Source organism: Musa acuminata, chromosome BXJ2-4 (genome assembly GCF_036884655.1).
Source record: "Musa acuminata AAA Group cultivar baxijiao chromosome BXJ2-4, Cavendish_Baxijiao_AAA, whole genome shotgun sequence".
Taxonomy (NCBI): domain Eukaryota; kingdom Viridiplantae; phylum Streptophyta; class Magnoliopsida; order Zingiberales; family Musaceae; genus Musa; species Musa acuminata.
Window position 1 is genome coordinate 10086470 of NC_088341.1, and position 23741 is coordinate 10110210.

Genomic DNA, 23741 nt, shown 5'->3' on the forward strand with positions numbered 1-23741 from the left:
ACTAGGTCACAAATCATTGCTGTTCCTGTAAGCTTGAAGTTTTTTACCACTCAGCTTCCTACTGTTACCAATGAAATGTGAGTTCTTGTTGCATATTAAGACAATACTAACAGTAGATTATATCATACTTGTTGATATTCTCAATTTTGTTGTATGGGTTCGATATCAAAATAAATAAAATAGTCGGTATAGGATCGATATACGGTTCGTGTCGGGCAATAATAATTATTATTATTTTGAAGTGGTGCTTGTCAGGTGTTATGAATCGTAAGAAATAAAGAAATTAAAGATTATGTAATCATTTGGTTTCTAAATCATGATAAAAGCCACGTTTGAATAACAATTATTTCGATTAAATTTTCATAAGATCCTCATGAACATTACAAGAAACAAAAATGTGTGAATGCCTTTCTGTGAAAAACCAAATTCGGGAAATACAAAATGCTTTGAATAAAAAAAACTTGTGCAATTCTTTTTCTTTTTCTTCTCCATAAACGAATCTTTTTTTTTTCCTACCAGCAGTTTTTTTTCTGTTTGTTGTTGTTGCAAGCTACACCTTGGAGGGAGGGATTCGGGTGAGACGCATTATGTGAAGTGGATGGTGGATGAGATGGCTGCCTAAGAGATCCAACGGTGGTTTTGCTAGACGCGAATGTTAAAGCTTTCGACCGCCAAGTAAAGGGTCTTTTTCGCTCTCGCCTCTCTCCTCTGCCCGCTTCTCACGGAAAGGGCAATTCCCGATTCAAGCCAACTCCAACCGGCAGGTATTCCTCTCGCTCTCAGTCGAATAATGCTCACCTGCAGTCCTTGCCAAGGCCGTGATCTTGGCTTCTCCGCCCTCTTTTTCATCTCGAACGGGCATTGTCGCGACGTATGGGAGAAATTTGGGTTAGGGTTCTGTCTTTTTGGCCTCTATTTGTGGAGTTGCAAAAGGAGAGAATTCTTTTTCTCCTTCGAAGCGAATCAGTTCTCCATTGTTCTATGTCCCCCCTTTATTTGGATTATCTTGATTTTGTTCTATTTTCTGACTTGTTACTGGAATCTCCAATTCAAGCCGAATCCGGCAAGAAGGTAATTTTCTCGCTCTTCGGTAATGAAGTTGGCAAAATGTATTTCAGCTGATGCAGAAAGACTGCTCTTGTAGAAGTCTTTGAACTTCCCCTTTCTTCTCTTAACGGGCTGTTATTAGTGCGTGTGGTAAATAAATTAGGGCTCTGCAGCTATTTGATCACTGAAAGGTAGTTCAATCTGTGGAGTCTGGAAAGGAGTTAGCCTGTTCTTCCTTTTTTGTCTTGTAGAAAGCCAATTGTCCCCTTTCCCTTCTCCCTTCCATGGAGCAACTTTCTTCTGTTCATTTTATTTGTTCTCCTTTCCATTTGACGTTTATACTAGTCAGCCCTTTTTTCTGCTTTATACATTTCACTTTATAGCACAATTCCTGAAAATATTTTGATGTTTTATTATTGGATCATTGGATCTTTGTGTCTTTGAGATGACTATTTGCTCCCTACATAAAAAATTGTTGTTTTTTTTGGATTAATTCTCCTAAATGTAGGGAATTTTGTAACTATAACCATTTAGTTTCTTCTTTTTCTTCTGAACTTTTCACTAGGTTTAGATTATTTATGCAGCAATACTTTATGCTACTTATGAAATGCCCATACTCTGGAGGTTTAATCTTCATGTGGATAGCTAGTCATTGATTTTTTCTCAAATCTATAGAGCCTTATTGAGTCCAAATTCTCTTATGGTGATGATGGCCTTGACAGCTATGGAACATAATTCACTTGCACTGCACTTTTTTTTTGTATGAACTTTGTAATTATATTCTTGTTGGCCATATTGGAATTAGTTTGGATTATTAGAGAATAGAGATAATATTGAGTTTGGGAAAGAGTTCAACGAGTAGTACTTGGTTATTACCCAAACTAGTTTTGAGATTCCTAAAGGGTTTATAAGTAGTAGTCTGCTTAGAAGCTTGTCGAGCCCAAGGATTCCAATCTTGTCCTATGGTACTATACTGGTCCTTTGCTGGACTGGTATGTACCGATTAGTACTGGTGTACTGGCATATGGTACACTGGTATTTATTGAAGGCTTAAAGTGGAAGAAGAAGAAGGAGAAGATGAATGAAGAGGTGGTGGTGGAGGAAGAGGAGGAAGAAGAGGGAGGAAGAGGAAGGAGGAAAGGAAGGAAGAAGAGGAGGCAGTGGAGCAAGAAAAGAGGAAGAAGCTTTTGTCTTAGTTTTATTTATGGTTTGTCTTACTGGTTCGTACCGGTGTACTGATTTTGATAGTTTTAGATTGTGTAGGGTTCTTGATTTGTTAGGTGATGGATTTGGGAAGTCTATCTATTAAAAGAAGGGTCACAATATAGTTCTCTCAATTTTTATCTAGTTCATGGTGGTTGACAATATTTTTTAATGGTTGCCTGGTCCTATCACTTGTCTCTTCTTTGGTTCTTATCTTTTCTCTCTTTTTGCCTCCTCTTCATACCTCTCTCCTACTCTCCTTTCTTTTTGCCATAACAAGTAACAACAATATTTTGATAAAACTGTAATAAGCAGTCTCATCGCTGTTTGTAGTTTTAAGAAAATCCAAATGATTCCTATGCTGTTGATTTTTTTCCTCATCTCATCATATCCTTTGTGTCACTTGGGTCACTTAATGCCATATTCGTCATACTTATGTTACAGCTCTCAATTGGTAGTGCAATAATGGTATTGCACTGGTTCTTGATGGACCAATATGTGCAGGTTGGTATTACACAACATGCCTTGTGCTAATACAAGCGAATCACATTGATATAGGTGTATTTAGCAGACTCTTGACGTAGTATAAGAACTGATTGTGTGTGGGTGCATCATCTTTGCAAACTACAAACTGGTATGCCTTGTAAGGTCTGCATGACAACCCTTGATATTAACATTATGTCAAAATTTTTATGATGTGCTTCCTGAAATTTGTGCATGATGATTAGTTCATCTTTATGTTGATTAATCCTTACATAGTTACTATATAACAGTTAGTGCTTACTCCAAGATGCTTTGTTCTTGTTGTTTACCTATAAACAAAATGGGTGATGTAATTTATGACTGAGCAAGTGCAGAAATTGAAGCCAATACTTGATCTTGTATCTTGATCACTTTGTTTAGTTTTTGATGTCATTAGATTGTTCCATTCCATACTAAGCATGTATCCATGAAAAATCTGGTTTTTCTTACATATGTTGTTGCACTCTCATTTCTTTTTGGATTCCAAACATGTCCTTTCATTAGTTTTTTCATGTACCTTTGATTGGATGGAAATAAATTGTTCTGTTAGCTGTTCTTGACTTTAGAGGTTCATTTGATGTGTCTTGCAATCACAGTCATTGGGATGAATTGTTCAAACTTCATCGACTTATGCAGCGATGAAGAATCTGAAGAGGCAGATGTGAAAGATGTTAAACCTATACTGTCTTTATGTGTTCATCAAGATAAAGAAGGCTATTCTGCTGCAAATGATCAAGCATATTACAAAGATTGTACCATCAAGCAAGAACTTGAGGAAAGCAGAAGTCCGAACAGTGGTTCCAGCATAACAGATCAAGGGAGTTCATCTACTAATGGGATTGTCCCTAAATTTGCCTCACCCTCTCCTCCTGTTCGTCTTTGTTGGCAGTTCTGGAAATCTGGCGACTATGAAGTTGGACAAGCTATTTCACCAATATCCGAAAGTATTATTTTACCTATTATTTTGATGTTTATGATTCTATTTCTGTATCAAGGATTGGTATTAATTATATAAGCTGATAGATCATTTTGTTTTAAGAAAATATAAAAGCATGCTGAACATGTAGAGACACAAATTGTTCACAGATCGTATGCATGGAGGAGGATACCTTTTCGAGAATCAACTTTATGTTGAAAAGCTAACATGTGTTCTGTTTTTGAGAGCCATGTCTTAACATGATCAGGAAGGAATCATCATGAATAGTTATTTGACATATTGGTGTGCCACAAAAGTGTCATATGAGAGCTAATTTGACATGTCTAAGAAGAAATGTCCTCAGTTTGATTTGTGCTCACTGTTGTTCAAGTTGAATTACCCTCTTATTTCTTGTCTTTCTTTGGAAGAGATATGTTCTTTAGCTTGTGAAAAAATAGAACTGAGCAAGTATGCTTGTCTTTTGGTCAATGAAAACTATTGTTATGACATTGGTTACAAAACATGAAAATTATTTCTTTTAGTAAAAGTATCTTATTTTCTTCTTTCGGACGCTTAAAGTGCATAAGAATTGGATGCCTAATGGGCTTCATTTGGAAACCCTGAAAATTAATTGATTCAACTTGTTTTCTGGTAACAACATGATAATATAATAGTTACATGATAAAATTGTATCAACTAATATAAAAAAATGTAATTATTTAATTTTTATTTGAGGAAAGTATACTTCCCTTTTTAATAATGATCTAAAGGATCAGTAGTGCCCTAATTAATAAAGCTATTTGAACTTTGTGGCATCTTGGTGATGGATCGTATGATTATGTTAAACTTGGGTTCTCCGAGGCATTTAGTAAAGGCTTATATAGTTTCCTTTTTCAAACAAGCTTCTTATGCAATGTGGTTATATTTAGTCATTTAGCATGGGTCATAATTGATAATCAATCAATTTTCATCTGTTCTCGCACAGCTGGAAGGAACCGTTTACGTATCCATCCTAAGTTCCTCCATTCAAATGCAACTTCGCATAAGTGGGCTTTTGGTGGTATGCAATTTCACATATTACCGGCTTTCCTCATTGTTTTGTTTCTTACAAAAGTTGTTGACTGATTTGTAGTGATATCCTTTTGAAATTTATTTTACTGCAGCCATAGCAGAATTGCTTGATAATGCAGTTGATGAGGTAGGTAGTACTACATAATAGTATAATACACTATCAAATTAATTTTTTTATCGACAGTTAGAAGTATAAATTTTGGTGCTGTGTTATATTGTTATCAACAGTTGATCTCTTTGAACAAACTATTAGTTCCTACTAACAGTTGACTTCTCATATGTAATAGGTCAAAAATGGAGCAACATTTGTCACTGTAGAAAAATTTACAAATCCACGTGATAGAAGTCTTGCTTTGCTGATTCAGGGTAATTTAAATTGTTTCTGCCACTCATTCAAATATGTGCATTTATATATTGACAGTTCTTTCAAGTTCATAATGAACATTAAAATGCATGTATATGAATTAGATGATGGAGGAGGAATGGGTCCAGAATCTCTTCGTCGGTGCATGAGCTTTGGATTTTCGGAAAAACAGTCAGGATCATCAATCGGACAGTGTATGGACCCTTCATAATTCAGTTTCTGGATTGCTTATTTGTTGTATGCTTTATATTGATTCCTGAGTTCTATCCTAGATGGAAATGGTTTCAAGACAAGTACCATGCGTCTTGGGGCAGACGTGATTGTGTTTAGCCGTTTCAAGAAGGAAAGGTCAATATTTCCGGCTTTATTTCTTACTGATAATCTATTTTCTTTCAGCATTATACTTGTGTTGCTGACTTTTAAAATCAGAGTCTGCATATTGGAAATGATTGCTGTGATTTTGCTGTGCTAATATTTGAACAAATTAGTGCCATAAGATTTTATTGGTTCTTCTCGCTACTAGCTATATGTTAGAGTTGTTTTATAGTGCATAACTTCTTTATCTGTCTGCCTTTAAGGATAGGTCTTGTGAAATCCCTGAATATCTGTTTCTGGTAAAAGTTCTTTTTCTCCTTCTAGTTGGACTGTATCTTTTTTACTTTACCCATCAAGTTAGAAATAAATACTCAAACATTACATGTTTTTCACCTATGTATTATTTTTCTTATTTTAATTTATAGATTAAATCTGACACACAAGCACACATGCATGGAACACAAGAATGAATTTTGAATCTATGGGCTTAGGATTAATAAGATTATGCATGAAGAATACAACTGTATTTTGCATGTAAAAAGAACATTTAGTTATAAGTAAAACTCAGAACTAAAATATATGATCAAGGAAAAAGACCTGTAGAATTGACAACTTGTTTAATTATCTCGACAAGAAACAGAGATTGAAGAGATATGCAAGTTGATTTATGTAGAGATATGCATCTAATATCTTGTTTGCAATCTGCAGTTTGGAAACATCATACCAGAAAGATGTAGTAGTGAAGTGAGGGTGTGCAAATGAAAAAAAAAAAAAAATTTAGACTAGAAACAGTTGCTTTTGGACTTGTTAGGGATTACATCAATTGGATCAATGTATATTTGTAGCAGAAACTTGTTTTTCTTATTGATATATTTGAAAGAAAGAACTTTAACTATATATTCGCCTTTCAGCTGAAAAATCTTGTCGTATAATTATGATGCTGATCTTTCTTAAGCTTATGCTTTATGTTATATTAACTTACTCTTTAACCTCAAATCTTGGTTAATATATAACTTCAACCTAATAATTGATGTCTTACAAATAAACTAGGTTTTGTCTTGATGTGCTGCAGATGTGCAAGCCATGGTTTGACGTGTCGGGTACCCGACCCATGGCTGTCCCCGGTTGGATCGGTATGGGTCTGGTACATGCCGGCATACAAGCACAGGCACAGGCACACTGGCACATCTGAGTGAAATGTAAACCATGGTGCAGACCATGTACACTTGACCAACACGTTTAGGAAACTACAAATTCATGGTTACAATGCAATTTATTTATTTATCTTTTACCTCAAGAGACCAATGATTTTCTGTTCTTCCAGGATATTTACCCAAAGTGTTGGGTTTCTTTCTTATACTTTTCTCAAGGAAACAGGTTGTGATGATATAGTTGTGCCAACAGTAAGTTCAATTCTTTTTTAAATATATTTTTTGGCTTTATGGACTTAATTTTTTTACATAAACATGCCTTTGCTTTAAGTTTCAGTTATTTCCATTAACTAGTTTGTTTGATGTGTATGTGATTTTTTTTGTTTTGCATAGGTTGATTATGAATTTGATCCACCTACCAATTCATTCAAGAGATTATATCGCCACAATCAGAAACAGTTTTCTTCTAATTTGTCAACAATCCTGCAGTGGTCTCCTTTCACTACAGAAGCTGAATTGTTAAATCAAGTAAGCTGCAAAAAAATGTTGCCAATATATTAGTGTTTGATTTCTCATGTGAAAAAGTTCACAACAATCAGCATGGAGAAGCACAGTAGTGCTACTCTTACAACTCATTATATGTTCTTTGATATTTCATGAATTTTGTTAAAAGAATATTAAGCATTTGATTGTGGCTAAAGAGACATGCAATGGATTTTATCAGGAGGCATCAACAGGTAGTTAAATTACTCAAAAGAAAATGATTGAATCACCAGGACATGTAATGATAAAAGTCCAGCTATTTGCTTTGTTGTTTTGTTGGTATTTATAAATTAGTATTTTTAGATGTTTCCATTCTATAAACCCTGCATAGAAACTGGCTTAAACTTAAAAGTATTATTCTTGTTTTTGTTATAAACTTTATGATTTCCTATCCATATATTAGACTGCTTTCTTAAAAAAGGGATTACTTCTCCTTCCCATGATTATTGTGGTGTGTAATTTGGAATCACATTCGTACATGTTAATTCATTTTCGAAATGTGATTATAATGGAATTACAGCCTTAGTGAGCTATCATTCTATCCCTTTCAGGCACTAATAAAATTGTGGTATATTTGTCACATACAATGTTGTTGCTGTCCTACACGGTTTTGAAAGGCACTATGCACACTATTACAGGCATTAGCATCCTTGGTGAATTTAGATAATAAAATTTGATGGAGTAAATTGACAACAGTTGTTGATATTTTGCATTTGAATCAGGGTTCTCAATTTCGATGTGTATCGCCCGATATGGGCGGTATGTACCGATTCGAGAGGATACTGGTACGTGGAATGTCCTCTACCGGGCGGTACCAGTGTTTTTATCGGTATCGAGGCATACCAATCGGTACCGTCCCGGATTTTGATCGTTACCGAGGCGTATCGGTTGGTATGCTCTGGCGTGGTAGGTGGAGGTATTTTTAAGGTTTTAGGATGTATCGTTGGCACGTTTTGGTGTACCGATGGTATATACCGATACGTACCATACTGAGTAGAGCTCGGTATGCTAGTACGGACCGGTATTCAAAACCCTGATTTGAATTATCGTCATTATGACATAATACTGGCGCTAGTGACATATATATGATAAAAGATGCAGTGTCAATGTGTCAAAGCATGAAACTAAGATGTTTAAAATAAATTATTAATGATATCTGCTGAACTATTTTATCTTTTTGTGTTCTTTTTTAATTGTCACTAATCATCATTCTGTCAGTTTCCCTGTTGATACTGTCCATTTCTTGTTAAATTTTAATTATTTAATATATTTACTTGTTGTCTTGGTGTGTCAGCAAATTATATGATAGTTATTCCATGTTTTTCTAACTCCTACTTCATAATATTTTCTTAATTTAGAATATACATAAACCTTTAACATTATTGTCCTATTACCCTTTTGTATGGCTTTGATTGCCTTGGAATTTGTGTCTCCATGAAGGAATGTGAATTTAATTGTTTTTGTTGTGGCATTTGTTGGGAAATTTAATATAGAACTTCATATAAGTGTTTGTAGAAATTTGTTATTTTATTTTTTTCTTTTGGTTTAGTTGACTTCTAACTAGTGAACAGTTTAATGACCTAGGGCACCATGGAACAAAAGTTATTGTATTCAACTTATGGTTGAATGATGATGGGGATACGGAGATCGATTTCCAATCAGATGCAAAGGTTTGCATGACATTTTTCATTTTTTGGTTGCATTGTTATTATTTTCTAGAACTGAATATCACTATTATTTCTAAAATGTAAATTTTAATTAGTTTATCTATTTCTATTGCATCTTACCAAAGATTTATTGCTTCATAGTATAGCACTACTCTAGATGATTAAAGATTCTATTCTAATGCTTGTTTGCTTGCAATTTCTTTTCTGACATCATAATGTTTCTAAAATGCTTTCTTTTCTTTTTTTTACAAACATTTCATTTTTGTTTGATGGAGTTTTTTAATTTGTAAAATCTTACAGTCAAGAATTTTGCTGTTAGTGGTTGGCATGGTATGAGATGCTGACATGTTGACATTCGTGTGCTGTTGAGGGACAAAAGAAAATGAAATGTGAAAGATAGGAAGAAAATGAAGCTTAAACAAAAATCTAACTTAAAGCGTCCTTCCAACTGTTGTTGTCAACTATCAAAGCTTCCTCTTATTCACCCTTCCTGATGCCTGAATCTCTTTGTTGAACCCGTCATTGACTTGAGGAAGGCGAGAACCTTTTTATGTTGGTACCTGTGACTTTTGGCATTTAAAGTCAATATAATTTATCTATTGGCTCATTTACTGGTTGAATTATAAAAGAATAAAAAGTGGTATGGACTTTCTTTCGTTGTTATTCTCCATTCTACAACCTATGTTGCTTGCAGAACGTACACTGAGGCAAGTCTTTTTGTTGTGTTTTTAACTGTACTGACAATAAACCAATATGGACAAAGATGGATGTCAATTGAAACAAGTGAAATCATTAGCAGAAATGAACTGGGTTTAGTTTGGTTGTAAATGGGCAAAATCAGTCTACTTAGGCTTGTAAAGAATTTGGATATGGATTGGATCAGGGTTGACTCTTATCTGACCTATCTTCTGCTTATAGTGGTCCAACCCGATCTGATTATCAATGGATCTCTAAAATCTTGACCAGTTTCTGGATCAGTTAGGTGTCAGATTTGACTTCCTTTATGTGAGAATCTACTCTGGTCTCTACGCGAAGTTGGGAACCATTGGGAAAATAGGAGGGAGAAGCAAGAAGAAGAAAGAAGCATCACAAGAAAATTTAATGGCTTGCTATAACTGGTGTTAGGTCATATGGATACAAGAAATTTAGAGAATGATACTAAGAATTGTTTCAACTTAAGGGACACCAAAATAATAATTGTTGTTTCGATGAAAAAAGTCTGTCCATACAGATATGAATATGCTGCCATATTGCCTATGGCCATTGCCATGTATAGGTGGGGCTGTTGTATCTTGAGTTGCTAATGTTAGTGTCACTGCTGCCTCATGATGTGTTACTGGTCATCCTCATGGAGGAGGATGCAAAAATGACATGAGAAATTTGGTTTGAAAGTACAAAACATGAAAACCTGCAACAAAGCTGTAAGGTCCCAACTATTTGGGTTGTTAGCCACATGGATATTTTCCTGCCACCGAGTTATGTTGAGGTCTATATTACTAGATTAAGATGTAATGGTGGAGCTGCAGAACATAATATCAACAACAACAAGAACAACAGTCACATGCATCACAAAGCATATAGACAGAAAATTGAGTTAATATTCAGTTTGGAGCAGTTCTGATCCATGTTCAATTCAATGAACCACTGTCAATCAGTTTGGATATAGAATTGGAATTTTTAGGATCTTAAACTTTATTCATATATGATTAATCAGATTGGATGTTGCTGAGATCTGGACCATTTATCACTCTTCTAATTCCACTTCCTTATCAAACTATGCTATGTTTAGTGGTAAACCTTGATCAAGGTCGTGCGAGCTGCAGGAACATTTTGTAACTTCTTTCTGGTGCATCTGACTGCCAGAGAAAGATACCATAAAAAAGGAGATGGCAGAAGCGAGGATTATGGCATGGCGTATTGTAGATGCTTTAGATGTGCCCCTCTTCCCACATTGACCATGCATATATTTTTTCTTTTTTGCGCTACTGTTTCCAGTTTGCTGGTACATTACATGCATGACAACATGTGTCATTCCAAACAACTGGCCATAGCAGTTGGTGTCAGCAAGATTAAAAACCTTGCTGGAGGGTACAGTGGGAATGGAGCAAGATTTTTGCAACAGTAATCAAATTTCAGTTGCTAGTTGTGCAATAATTGGTGATTTTGTTAATGAGCTCTTCCTGTATGTCACTCTCATTTAATCTGTTCTATGGGACCGTCTGCACTCTGCAGGATATTATGATCAATGGAGGACGAAGACAAATGCAGAAGAATAGCATTGAAAACAAACATGTTGCAAATAAGCTACACTATTCTCTTAGAGTATGTTTCGGTGACTAGCAGTTTATGATTTTCAGTAGCAATTTTGATATTTTACTGTTGCTTCTTTTCCAAAATGATACAGGCATACATATCCATATTATATCTTCACATGCCAGAAAATTTTCGAATAATATTACGTGGAGAAGTTGTTGAGCCCCACCACGTGGCTAATGACCTAATGTATCGCGAATGCATCTTGTACAGGCCGCAAGTTGGTGGAATAACAGAGGTTTGTCCTGGATTTGTTGGATCTATATAGTACACATTGATCTTTTCTGATGCTTGGTTTATAATATGGATTTTAGACATCAAGTAAGCAACTTAATATCTTTTTGAATGTTAATATATATTTAATTTCTTCTTTGAAGTGGTAATTCATTTAAATTAGATATCTAAACACCTGATAGCTATTTATGCTACAGTTCCTTTTGTCCTCAAGTATTTTGTACTTCCACCATTTTCTCTTTCTTTAATGACCATCTTAGCTGAATAATTATAAAGGAGATTTTGTTCTTTGTTTCCTCATTCATTTGCCATAGTTTAGTAATTATTTTTGTGCTGTGCCGATTGGGTCTTGGCATAATGGTTAGTTTGACTGTCTTTTGAGAGGTTGAGAGGGGCAGTGCCATCACTATTATGCATCTTTTGCATGAGAAATGTAGAGAGAGAGGGATTGATTGTGGTGATTGTTTGAACTATTATATGTCCAAAAGCGAGTATATTGTCTTTGAACTTGTCAGACTGCTAACTTTGCCATTCATTTGGCCTCATGTATGATGCTGATAGGAAGGGAGTTACCTTATGATTTATTTTAGGTTATGAAAGTGGCTTTTGTTTTTTGAGTAAATTCGATTGATATCCTAGCGATAAGTAACAATGGTTTCTTTCCCCTCTTGGTGCTTTTGCTTTAGTGGAAATTGATGTTTTTTGGGCAGTTGGCATGCAAGCAGCTATAGGCAATGAAGACTTGCGTCTCCTCACAAGGAGTCCTAGCGTGGGGTTTTAGATTATATATATATGTATATTTATATTTATATTTATACACGTAAACATATATATACATACATACATACATACATATATATGTATGCATGTATGTATGTATGTATGTATCAGATGACTTGGTTCTAAGAGGTTGGCATCTTGGTTGGTGGTCAGACATTTACCCTTGACCTGTACTTGATTGTGTGAGATAGACTTGCGACTCCTCTCACAAGGAGTCCTAGCTCATGGTTGTGTGTGTGTGTGTGTGTATATATGTATATATGTATGTGTGTATGTATATGTATATATGTATGTATATATATATTTATATATGTATACATGTATAGATGTATACATGTATATGTATGCACATCTATATATGGTTTGGCGTCCTGGTCGGTGGTCAGATATTTACCCTTGACCTGTACTTGACCGTGTGAAATTAAAAACTTTACTAGTGATATTGCCCTCAATAGAGTTCCGTGCAGGTTTTGATCCATGTAGTTGACCCCAAACAGTTGGCATTATATGGTCTTCTGCTGGAGTTTCCTTAATCGTATCTTTCGTTTGAACTTAATTCCTATTGTTATATATGAACTCTAAACATATACTAATCTTTTATACTGTACGTGCATGTGTTCAAATGCTGCTTACAATGTGATGACTGTCTGAAACTTAAAATGATTAGATTTCATAACAGAAATTTCGATATATCTGAGTCAAAATCCGTAGATCATATGGACAAATAAGATAAGGCAACAAGATGAAGCCTGTGGGCAATTATACGTTTGTTTTGCTGTTGGAGGTTTTTTTTCTCTTCTTATGCGACTCTCGTTGTTTTAATGACTTTGTTGCCTTTTTTTCTTTATAATTTTACTGAAGTGCTCCTCTCAGTTGTATTAGCAGACCCATCTGAGCAAGTAGATCACTTTAAGCATAGATTGATTTCTTAGTCCTAGAAAGGAGAACTAGTGAAATTTTCATTTGGTGAATAGTACTGGTGGGATCACTGATTCAATTATTGAGTAAGGAACTTCCATATCCAATAGTGTCTCTACACAAGCTTGGAGCTAATATGTTTATCAAATAGAGTTCTAGAAGTGATTTTCCTGTCTGTTTCAACAACCTTGTTGCTAAAAATAACTATTCACAATGATGTTTTCCCTATATTATTCTTGAATGTGTGTTTTTCAATACTCCGACAAAAAAGTTCTAAAGCTTTGATGACATAGCGACATTTTTTTTTCAACATGGATATTATAATCACATACTTTCTCTATATAATTGTTAGCCATAACAGAACTTAGAGTTGGCTATTTATCCTCAATAGGAACTGTTAGCATACTTGATTTTGCATAAATGCCAATCTTAAATGAACTTTTTCTTGTTTCAGGCTGCTATAGTAACCACCATTGGATTTTTAGAAGGTGCTCCGAATGTTAATATTCATGGGTTCAATGTCTACCACAAGAATCGTCTTATATTGGTAAGATTCTTGTTGTCTCCATTGTACAAGTAACTACAGGCTTTGTTTCTTTTAATTTCTCATAATTTACCTTGTCATATTCTATATAATAACCCCTTGTCATAGATATACCTATACCAATCATGGTTTCAAAGACCATCTAGAGTGGCTCAAACTGAGCAGTAAATATTGGTCCTGGTTCGACACAGAATCAGCATACGGACCAACGTATATCAGATGGTTTTTCCAGTTTTTGAACCTTGCATATAATATCATTAAATGGCTCAAACATCACTGATGAGCCATATCTCTAGCAAATTCATCATGAAGTCTTCATATCTATCCTGATCAAGGGCTGTTCAAAATTTTTTGACACTGATTCATGACATGTGGAAATTGCCATGGGTTTCCAATCACTGGTGCTCACACAGAGTTCAGAAAAATGAGCTTCTTGAGTTGATTGAGGCTATTCCCATGATTAACTTGGAAAGTTTGATGGATGTTAATCAACAGAATGATAAAGCTGAAATCAATCTTTAGATTGTGAAGTCCATTTATGATGCAAGGACAATAATGATTATCCAGAACGAACTATTTCAAAACATGTTGCTACATCAAATACTGTCAAAGGAGATATGGTAGGAGGGAGCATTTTCGGTGAAATAATGAGTCATTCCAAAAGCTAAAGACGTAGAGATAAAGGAATTTGAAGGATTAGAAGTAGTTCAAGATCAAATCATGAACCAACAGGAAGCATAAATGATGCAGAGGAGATGATATACAAGATCTTATGAAGAATGTGGTGATTGAGAATAATTTATATCTCTATTTAGTTGTTTTGCTTCTTTTCTTTTTTTGTCATTGTAAATAGGTTTGAACTTTTTTTAAACAATCGATTGATCTTCCTGTTATAAGCTGGTTGGTTTGATATGCCCTTAAATGAAGAGAGTAGCTGCGTTAGGCAAGGTGTAAGTTCTGTGTTGTTTTGAAGCAGAGGCACAGCCACATTTCTGATGAAGCCCTTATTCTTTTCTTGTTTTGTTGCATTTTCGTTCATTGTTTCATATTGTGTTTTAAAATAAATCCTTCGCTTTGTGAAACTTTTAGGTCATCCAAATGTTATATGTAATTAATATTCATTCAATATATTTTGCAGCCCTTCTGGAAAGTTGCTAACAATTCATATGGTAAAGGTAAAGGGGTTGTTGGTAAGCACTAATGCACTGTTCTTCTGTGTCATTTTTCTAAATTGTTTTGTCAGGCTGGAGATTTCCTGCTAGAAATCACTGTAATCTCAACTTTTATTTCAGTGTTTGACGATATTGTCAGGTGTACTTGAGGCGAATTTCATAAAACCTACTCATGATAAGCAGGATTTTGAGAAATCTGTTCTTTACCAGAAACTTGAGAACCGTTTGAAAGAGATGACATATGAGTATTGGTAAGTCTTATTCTGCAAGGACAAAGTTAGGTGGGCTGTATTTTGTCGCCACTATGTTTTTTCATGTATTATTGCATATCATCATATATTAAAATGATTTTTTGCATGTGCTTTATATATTAAAGGTAAATGCCGAAATACATATTTTCATCATTGTCTTGTTAAAATTGACTGATTTCCACATGTTGGCAAATCTGAGCATATATAGTCTTAGTGATTTCAATAAGCGCTTGGGCGCTCGCCTAGGCGCTCGGACGAGACGAGGCTCGAGCGCCTCGCTTCATGTCCAGGCGCCTCGCTTCAAAGAGGTGCCGCTTAGGCGCTCACCCGAGCCCAGGCGTCGGGCGCTTCGGACGAGCGTCTGGGTTTAAACCAGGCAACCGAACTAGTGTTTTACGTTTGGTTCGGTCTTCGGTGTTTCAGTTGGTTCGATTGAACCAACTAAAGCATCGATATTAGCCTCTCAACATCCCTCTCGCGACTTCCCCAACCCTAACCCTGCTCGCGATTCTACCGCTGTCATTTCCTCTCTATTGCCGCGGCCTCTCTCCGCTATCATTGCCTGTCTTCGTTGTCGTTGCTCTCCGCTGCAATTGCCTCTGTCGCTACTTGCCATTGCTGTCGCTGCTCGTCGTCGCTGCTGCCATTGTCACTATCGCTGTTCTCGCTCTCGCTCCTGCTGCTGCTTCTCTCAATCAGCAGCCTCAGTCTTACTCTTACATTGCTGCTCGCTGCCACCGCTATCGTTGCCGCTGCCACTACCGCTGCTGTCGCTGCTTGCCACTATCGTCAGTCCCGCTCTCGCTGCCATTGTCGCTACTGTTATTCTTACTCTCTCTACTCACATCGACTTGATTGTATAGTGTTAACAATATATTAACAGTATACTGTTAACTGTATACTAGTAACAATATTTTTTTATTTATTAGATTAATAATATATTATGTTGATTTTAATACTACTAATTTTTATTTATTTGAAATTATTGTTATTGTTTTGAATTTTGAGACAAGGTATGCAATACCGTACCATACCGGTGTTTTGAGGTTGGCTCCGTATGGTACGGTACGGTACTGTGTATCGAGCGGTACGCTAAGGCGTACCGAGCGGTACGTCAGGGCGTATCGAGCGGTACACCTAATTTAGGTGTAAAACCCTTCGAAAATACCTGAAAAAAAAAGTTAGGATAGGGTTTTTAAGTTAGAAATAAATATAGTAATAGCATAAGTTTAACAAAATCAATGTAAATTAGGTAAGAATAGTATCACATATCTTTTTCGGGCTTTGAAGAATATCTTGTGCAAGGTTCGTATTTCAGTCCATTACGAATTGTTCTTATGTAAACATACCTCTTGATTAGAAAGTTCTTCCTCTTAATCTTCCCAAATTAGCCTTGATTCAATTCACAAATCGTTGTTTTGTAGAGTTTAGGAAAGCATAAATATGAGAAAAAAAGAGTTTGAGATAATTTAAGAGAGTATGAAAATATAATGGAGTGAAATAGGAGAGAAAAAGGGGTTTAAATACTATGAGAAAGGGCTTCAACAGTCAATTTGACCGTTGAAGCACTGTATCACTGTTATCGAGCGGTTTTAAATATTTCTTCCTCTTACTGTGGCACTGTTAACAGTATATCAACAGTATACTGTTAATTGTATACTAGTAACAATATTTTTTTATTTATTAGATTAATAATATATTATTTTGATTTTAATACTACTAATTTTTATTTATTTGAAATTATTGTTATTGTTTTGAATTTTGAGATTTTTTGTTAATGTGATATTGTGATTCTGTAAGATTTTTTAATTTAATATCATATTTTTATTTAAATAATTATATTAATTAATTAATTATATATATTTTTATATTTTAGCGTCTCGTTTCGCTTGGGCGAGCGCTTAGAGCCTTGGGTGTTTTTGCACCTTGGCGCCTTTTGACGCCTAGCGCTTTTTAAATCACTGTATAGTCTTCATTAGAGAGTAATTATTTATTCTTGATTAGTGTAAATGTTAATAATCTCATTGTACCCGTTTCTTCCCAGCTCAACTCATTGACTTGACACTCATTTGAATTTCAGTATGTTTGTTTTGATTAACATTCTGACCATATGTGATTTTATATAATATCTGGATCTACTAGCTTTTCCCTTTAGTTTATACATGTTCCTTCACTTCTTTCTGAATTATTTCATTTGTTTACTAGGATCCTGTCCCCTCTAAACTTTTGCATCATATACTTAAGTGGCCATTCGAACATGCCTAGTGATTTTCTTTATTTGTCTTTTGATGATTTGATCCATAATTGTTTAAAGATTTTCTAGTATAATTATAATATTGGGTATTTGTATTTGTTCTATTGCATTCTAAGAAGGAGATTAGAAGGATTAAAACAGACATTTAGAATTGCTTGAAGGAGATAAGCTGCATTTCTAGAGGGACCAATAAAGAAAGATGACAACAATAATACCATGCCAATCATGATATATGTGAAGATTATTTCTGAGAGTAGAGGAGCGATTGAAGAAAAATAGAATGATGAACAAGATGATACTAATACCGTGTTGACTATGGCAACCTATAATATTGGATTAGTTATAAATAGATTTGTAGATTTTTCTGTTGGCTATTTGTTTATCTCGAGAGCTAGTGAAAAGATGAGGTTTACAAAATAATCGCTGCGAAAAAGAGCAATATACAACATTTAGCCAAAAATATTAATATCAGAGCAAGGATTTTAATTTCGAATGATACCGCTCGTATCGGGCGGTACATACCGGTCCACTAGTAGATCGGTACACGGACCGCCCACTACTGGGCGGTACCATTGATCTAGTCCTGTATTGTCCGATACAGGGTTGTATCGGGCGTAACAGTCGATATTCGATCGTTACCGCCTGAAGTAGGTTGATAATGGTCGATTTCAACCATCGCAGCCCGCTACTGGATGGTATCAGCCTGGCTGTGGCGATGGAAGAAAAAGCGTCAAGGGAGAAGAGAGAGAATTGGGAGAGCCTCGACGCTTCCCGATCCGACGGCACCCTTCCTCGATAATCCCGATCCAGGAGGTAATGGAGAGGTGGTGGCTTGACTTTTTTGTCGAAGGCCGGAGATGCCTGCGGCCTTCGTTGCGTTCTTTGTCGAAGGCCAGAGACATTTGTGGCCAAAGACATCTTCGTCGAATGCCGCAGATGAGGAGAAGACTGCGTTCTTCTCCTCGTTTGACACGACGAGAAAAAAAGGAGGTGACGTCGCCAAGGCAACGTACGCCTTTATATATATATATATATATATATACCGTTCAGTATGCTCGTACCGTGCTATACCGAGCAAAGCTCAATACGTCGGTACGATATGAAATTACGAACCTTGTATCAGAGATTGAACGTTACCGAGTGGCTAGATAGCAGTTCCTTTAAAAGACTTATTAAACTAACTACAATCGGCTTGATTGTTTGCTATCTAGTTGAACATTTTTAGATTCTAATGGATCTGTTATGGCCAAATTCAGCCAAGTCCATGTGATTATCTCTGAAATAGAGGGTTCAGGATTGGACCTGATGCATTTCTGTACAGATCATGAATGCGAATCATTCTTTCTTGCACAATTTGGGATGTTAGGGTGTTGTATTTTGGTGTTTCAACTTTCAAGAATGGATAATCGCGAGGAATACCAACCAGGTGGATACAATGAACACTTCGTTGCTTTATTTTTCTCTTGATGCATGTTATTCAACACAGGGAGGAGAGGTCGATATAAAGGTTCTGATAGTATTTTGTCTTGGCCAAGTTATGCTGTAGCTGTTGATTTATCTGGAGAAGATTTTGCAAACATGAGAACAGATTTAATTTCAGTCTTCCTTTTGGAAGACAATTCATCACTACCAATCCACAATCTCTTCCCAACTTGACTGTTACTTTCTGTTTTACATTTCTTTTATCTTGATGTACCGAGCATACCAAAAGCTTTCTAAATGATGATTTAGAATTCTGGAAATGATTTGATTAATATGTTATTCTTTTGCTTCTGAGTCCTTTTTCCTGACAAAAATCAGATATTTTTATACCTTTGTGCTTATTCAAGAATGCTTTCTGTTTGCTTGCTGTAATGAACATGCTTTGTTTTGCTGCAAATTTGAAGGTATTAGAGACAGTTACAGTCAGCATTTGTTGGCTTTGATCATCTTGGAGGGGCAATTCTCCTTTTTCTTCCTTGCAACTTCCTTGTCATAAATTGATCAGGAGCAAAGTTTGACACTTAATTGTTAAAGAACTGATGGGGAAATTTTGGATCTAGAAAAATCATAGAGTAAAATTTGATTTTAATTCATCCAAAAGGAGCATGTTCTTGTTGGACAAAAGATGCAAGTTTCCTGTTAAGTGTTTATTTTTAAAAAGGAATTGAAAAGTTTCGGAGAGCTTCAGGTCATCAATGCTTTCTAGTTTTTTTGTAGTCCATTTCATTGTGATTCTCTTGAATAACTATTACAGCTTTCTAAATTTTTGTCTGCAAAACATGCACATGTATTACCTTGAATCTCTATTAAAAGGGAATTGAATGGATCAATAATTTGTGTTTGTAGGGACCTTCATTGTCATTTGGTTGGTTATAATAACAAGAAGCAGCCTACGGCAGTCAGTTCAGCTACTGCTCTTTGCCAGATGCCTGAGTTGAGGACATCCAACTTGCTACAGAAGGTCAAAAACAACTGTTCTATGTCAGCTATTATGAAAGCAACACCAACTCCTGATATTTCGTCAAACAACCAAGTTATACCTGCCGTGGCCGTAACAAACTTCAGAGCAAGGTGCTCCATGAAAAATGATTCCGGCTTACAGAGCAGTAAGTTATTCTGCTCATCTTCCAAATCATGTAAATTATTTTTATTGTATTAACCTTTTCCTTTTCATGATGGCAAAACCATGATTGCCAGTAAAAGGAAAACATGAAAGTCGAGTTGCTGAAACAGGAACATCAGAAGTGCAGGCTTTATATAAATCAGTTGGATTTGGAAGCATTAATGAGAAAAAGGTATTATTCCTTTTGCTGTAAAATGTCCGGATAGTGATGCAGCAGTACAGCATTTTTTTCATGGAATATACACTATGCATTAAATAGGATGGTGAATATTATATAATCTTCTGTTTGCATCGCCAGAATGTCCATGTAGGCGGATCTGGAGGTAGCAGCATCTTAACAGTCCAGTTTTCAAATTCAAGTGTTATCACTAGGTTACTACGAAATGTCCATTTTGTTAACCTCAAAAGGAACTACTTGGATTTGTACCTGTTCCAACCATTTAAAGATTCATTCTTTTTGCATACAAGCACTTAGTAACATGCAAATCGTGATCGCAAAGACCCCCTCGGCCCCTCCAGTCGTAGGAACAACTGCCATATCACAAGAAACCGAATGCTGACTAGAATAACCTTGGTTCTTCCACCACAGAAATTTTCTAATGAAGTTTGTTAATAGTAGTATCAGGCGTCTAATTAATACTGAGAGATTGCAATGAAACTGAGTAAAGAATATAATTATTAAGGACTACTTAGATCCTAGCCTATTTGAGATATATAAGACCCTTGCCTCATAGATAGTCCATCCTGAATTTGTCTAGGATTCCATCATGGACATTCATAGGGATCTTACAACAGGTGACCATGGCCCCCAGATACTTAAACTGGAAGACTCTTTCCTAGATATTGACGAGATCAATGATAGCACTATTAGTTTGCTTATTGACATACCTAGGGAAAAAGATTTCTACTGTTGAATGTTAAACCTTTGATTTGAAGACATTGCATGACAAAATTTTCTATTAGCTCGAGTGAGCTTAATATTATTCTTAATACATAAAGATCTAAGCTGTCCCTCATCAACAGCATGGTAAAGGAAATTAGTAATGGTTGAGCCACCAAAATATATGGATAAGGAGAGATAGGGCTCTCTTGCCGAATCCCTATTGTGAGCATAGAAATAATAAAAAAATATATCATCGACACAAAAAGCAAATGTCTGGGAAGAGACACAAGCAACAATCCACTGCAAAATTATGTAGGAAGGTTCACAAGTTCCACAACGTCAGTGATAGTCTTCCAGGATGGTCTATCATAATTCTTTTCAAGATTAATTTTGATTATGGCGTAGGGCTTTTGCTCTTCAAACTATGAATTGGCTGAATGATCTCTTTAGCAAACATGAAGTTGAAGCATTGCCTGCAGTTATCCCCTTCCTCAGAGACTGCATTTTCATGGATGCAAGAATCCAGACCTATCTAAGACTCCTAATTTTTGGAAACTTAACCATGTATAACTATTTAAATTACTTTTTTTTCTTATTGTATTGACTATTGATTTAGATGATATAGAAGCAAACTTTAGATGACAATTCTAAATAACAGAAAAACATATTTACCTGGTGAACTTAACCCAAAACATAAAATTGACTAGGTATGGACTTGACCCAATTTCCAGATTCTATCTAGCCTAAATTCCACACAAACTGGACGTGAATGCAACCCTGGTACATGGTTTATTTTATGCTACTGCAATTGTATGGAAAATAAAATTTCAAATTTCCCATTCTCCTTGACTGTTTCTTGTACCATGTCCATGCCTGCAAGTTGATCTGACCAGTGATTTTAGATTATTTAATCATGAAGTTGCTGTTTCTTGCACTATTCCTGATGTAAAATATTAAAAAGCTAAACTATCCATGACCATCCAAATTAACAGAATGTAAATTTGAAAATTTAAAACACATTGCAATGAAGATTAGAACCGATTTTCATGTAAATTTTAATTTGGCTCTATATCCAATTTGTAACATTAACCACCATCATCTCTGTTTTGCATGTGCATGAACATTTCACCAGTTTCCTGAAAAATTATTAATTCTCTTGTACAGCAAGACTCTGGTTCTGGACAAAAGCCAATGGTTGAGATACAAAAATTGATGCTAGAAAATAAAATGCTACGTGAACAGTAAGTTATATGTTAATTACTTGGTGTTGTCAACCTTCTATAATTGTGACTTGCATTCTGCTAAAACTTCTGTAAAGTCCTAGTACTTTACTCATTTGCTTCTTCTTTTCAGGTGCTTGGAATACGAGGAGATGGAGAAAGAGCTTATGCAAAAGGTCTTGCTTTAATGCTTCATAATATTTGCTCGAGCTCATAGCATCTTTGCATTTTAAGAACTATCGATCGATATTTGCAAGCTACTGATTGGTTCTAACTTTTATGTACTTCAATTTAATATTTGCAAGCTACATGTCCTAAAAAGATACGTTGCATTACATAGCCTAGGATCATGATTTTTATAGATTAATGCAATGGTCGTTTCTGTTTATCTTATCTTAATTTTTTTATAACTTATTTGGCAGGCAAAGAAACTAAAAAATGAGCTTCTAGAGGTTCAAGAAGTGTACGAAAAATTAGTGAGTGATCTCAAGTTGATGGAAGACGTCAAGATAGAAAAATTATAGATCATTGACTCAAACATTTATGATTGATCACCTTAATGCCAAACAATGAGCCTATCAAGACTATTCATGGAGTCATTATTGTCCATAGCGAGGCCAGAAGCTCCACTGTGTCATAGCTTAGCATTTCTGGATATCCATTTTCCGGTAAAAGAAAAGTTATGTCGGGCATGGAAAAGGCAATCCCATCAGGTGATATGTTGGATGGTTCTTGTAAGGTAATCTTCACATGTTAACATAGGCATTCAATGGTTCACAATGTGAGTGCTGTTGTAGAAGTATTTGTAGTACAGTCGAATGGAACGCAATATCGGATTTTAGGTCATGTTCACAATCCTAGTTATCAGCAAGTCAGATTCAGTGTAATCATATCAGGTCATGTTTTCACCATTCACTGTGTGTAGTATGACTGTACAGTTGTTGATCGTAACTGAACTGCTAATCAATCCAAGGTATTATAAATTTTCCAATCTGATTTCAAATTCTACTGAATTTGCTTTGTTCATCCCTTTGTAGAGTGACTCTAATATTCTAGCATGTGGTTATCAGGATTTTTATATTTGGTGGATGATGTTATTCTTGTGTATAATAACATCAGATATATGGGTTAATTACATATTATATTCTCTGTAGTTAGTTATCCTTAGTATCTTGATCTTTGTACTTTAAAAAGTTATATTGAGATTCATATAGTTACGAAAGTGAAATATTTATCTTCATTTCTTCTTATGTCGTTGATTTTTTTGACGAAAAATATCACATGTGTTGTCACATATAAAAATAGTGTTAAAAAGAGATAAAAAATATAATTTTGTTATCCCATCGTCCAAGAGATATTAATTTTATAGAATGATAACTTGTGTGAAAGCTTCATCATCCTCTTGGATGGCTTACATAATAGTGTCGTCAGTGGTGATCTTTATCTCGTACATCGTCTCATTTTTCTTGATTTACACTATCAACCCCTTTAACTTTGCTATTTGATTGGGTCATTCTTTTCCTTGTCTTTGTACTCGTTGCTCTTGTCCTTAGGCTTCATAGAGGTCGGAGGCGACACTCGGATCTCCTTTAGAACACAATGATCAATAAAGAGTCATCGACCTTGCACAAAGCTTGAGACGTTGGTTAGGCTAGTGAAGTTGGAGAAATGGGACGGTGCAGGAGATGAGGATCGTCATCGATGTTGTTATTGGGTAGGTTGTTTAGGAGAATAGCGAAACAAGAAAAATGAGACGATGTAGGAGATG

The 23741-nt window shown here is 35.4% G+C and overlaps 1 protein-coding gene across 2 annotated transcripts; it reads left to right on the forward strand.

Moving 5' to 3' along the window:
• The first annotated feature begins 590 nt into the window (after positions 1–590).
• Positions 591–22964, forward strand: LOC135609943 (protein MICRORCHIDIA 6-like). Of its 2 annotated transcripts, none has more exons than XM_065103780.1 (20): positions 591–888; positions 3369–3716; positions 4674–4748; positions 4852–4886; positions 5047–5125; positions 5228–5317; positions 5396–5471; positions 6763–6841; positions 6983–7117; positions 8704–8802; positions 11032–11121; positions 11204–11350; positions 13499–13591; positions 14727–14778; positions 14900–15011; positions 19594–19853; positions 19945–20042; positions 21918–21994; positions 22107–22149; positions 22396–22964. In XM_065103780.1, exons 2-20 carry the CDS (start codon positions 3377–3379, stop codon positions 22495–22497), a joined length of 2082 nt encoding a protein of 693 aa, XP_064959852.1. In that variant the 5' UTR covers positions 591–888; positions 3369–3376; the 3' UTR covers positions 22498–22964. The 2 variants fall into 2 exon arrangements, with proteins under 2 accessions (XP_064959852.1, XP_064959851.1); XM_065103779.1 differs by having other exon boundaries at positions 592–764.
• The last annotated feature ends 777 nt before the right edge of the window (positions 22965–23741 follow it).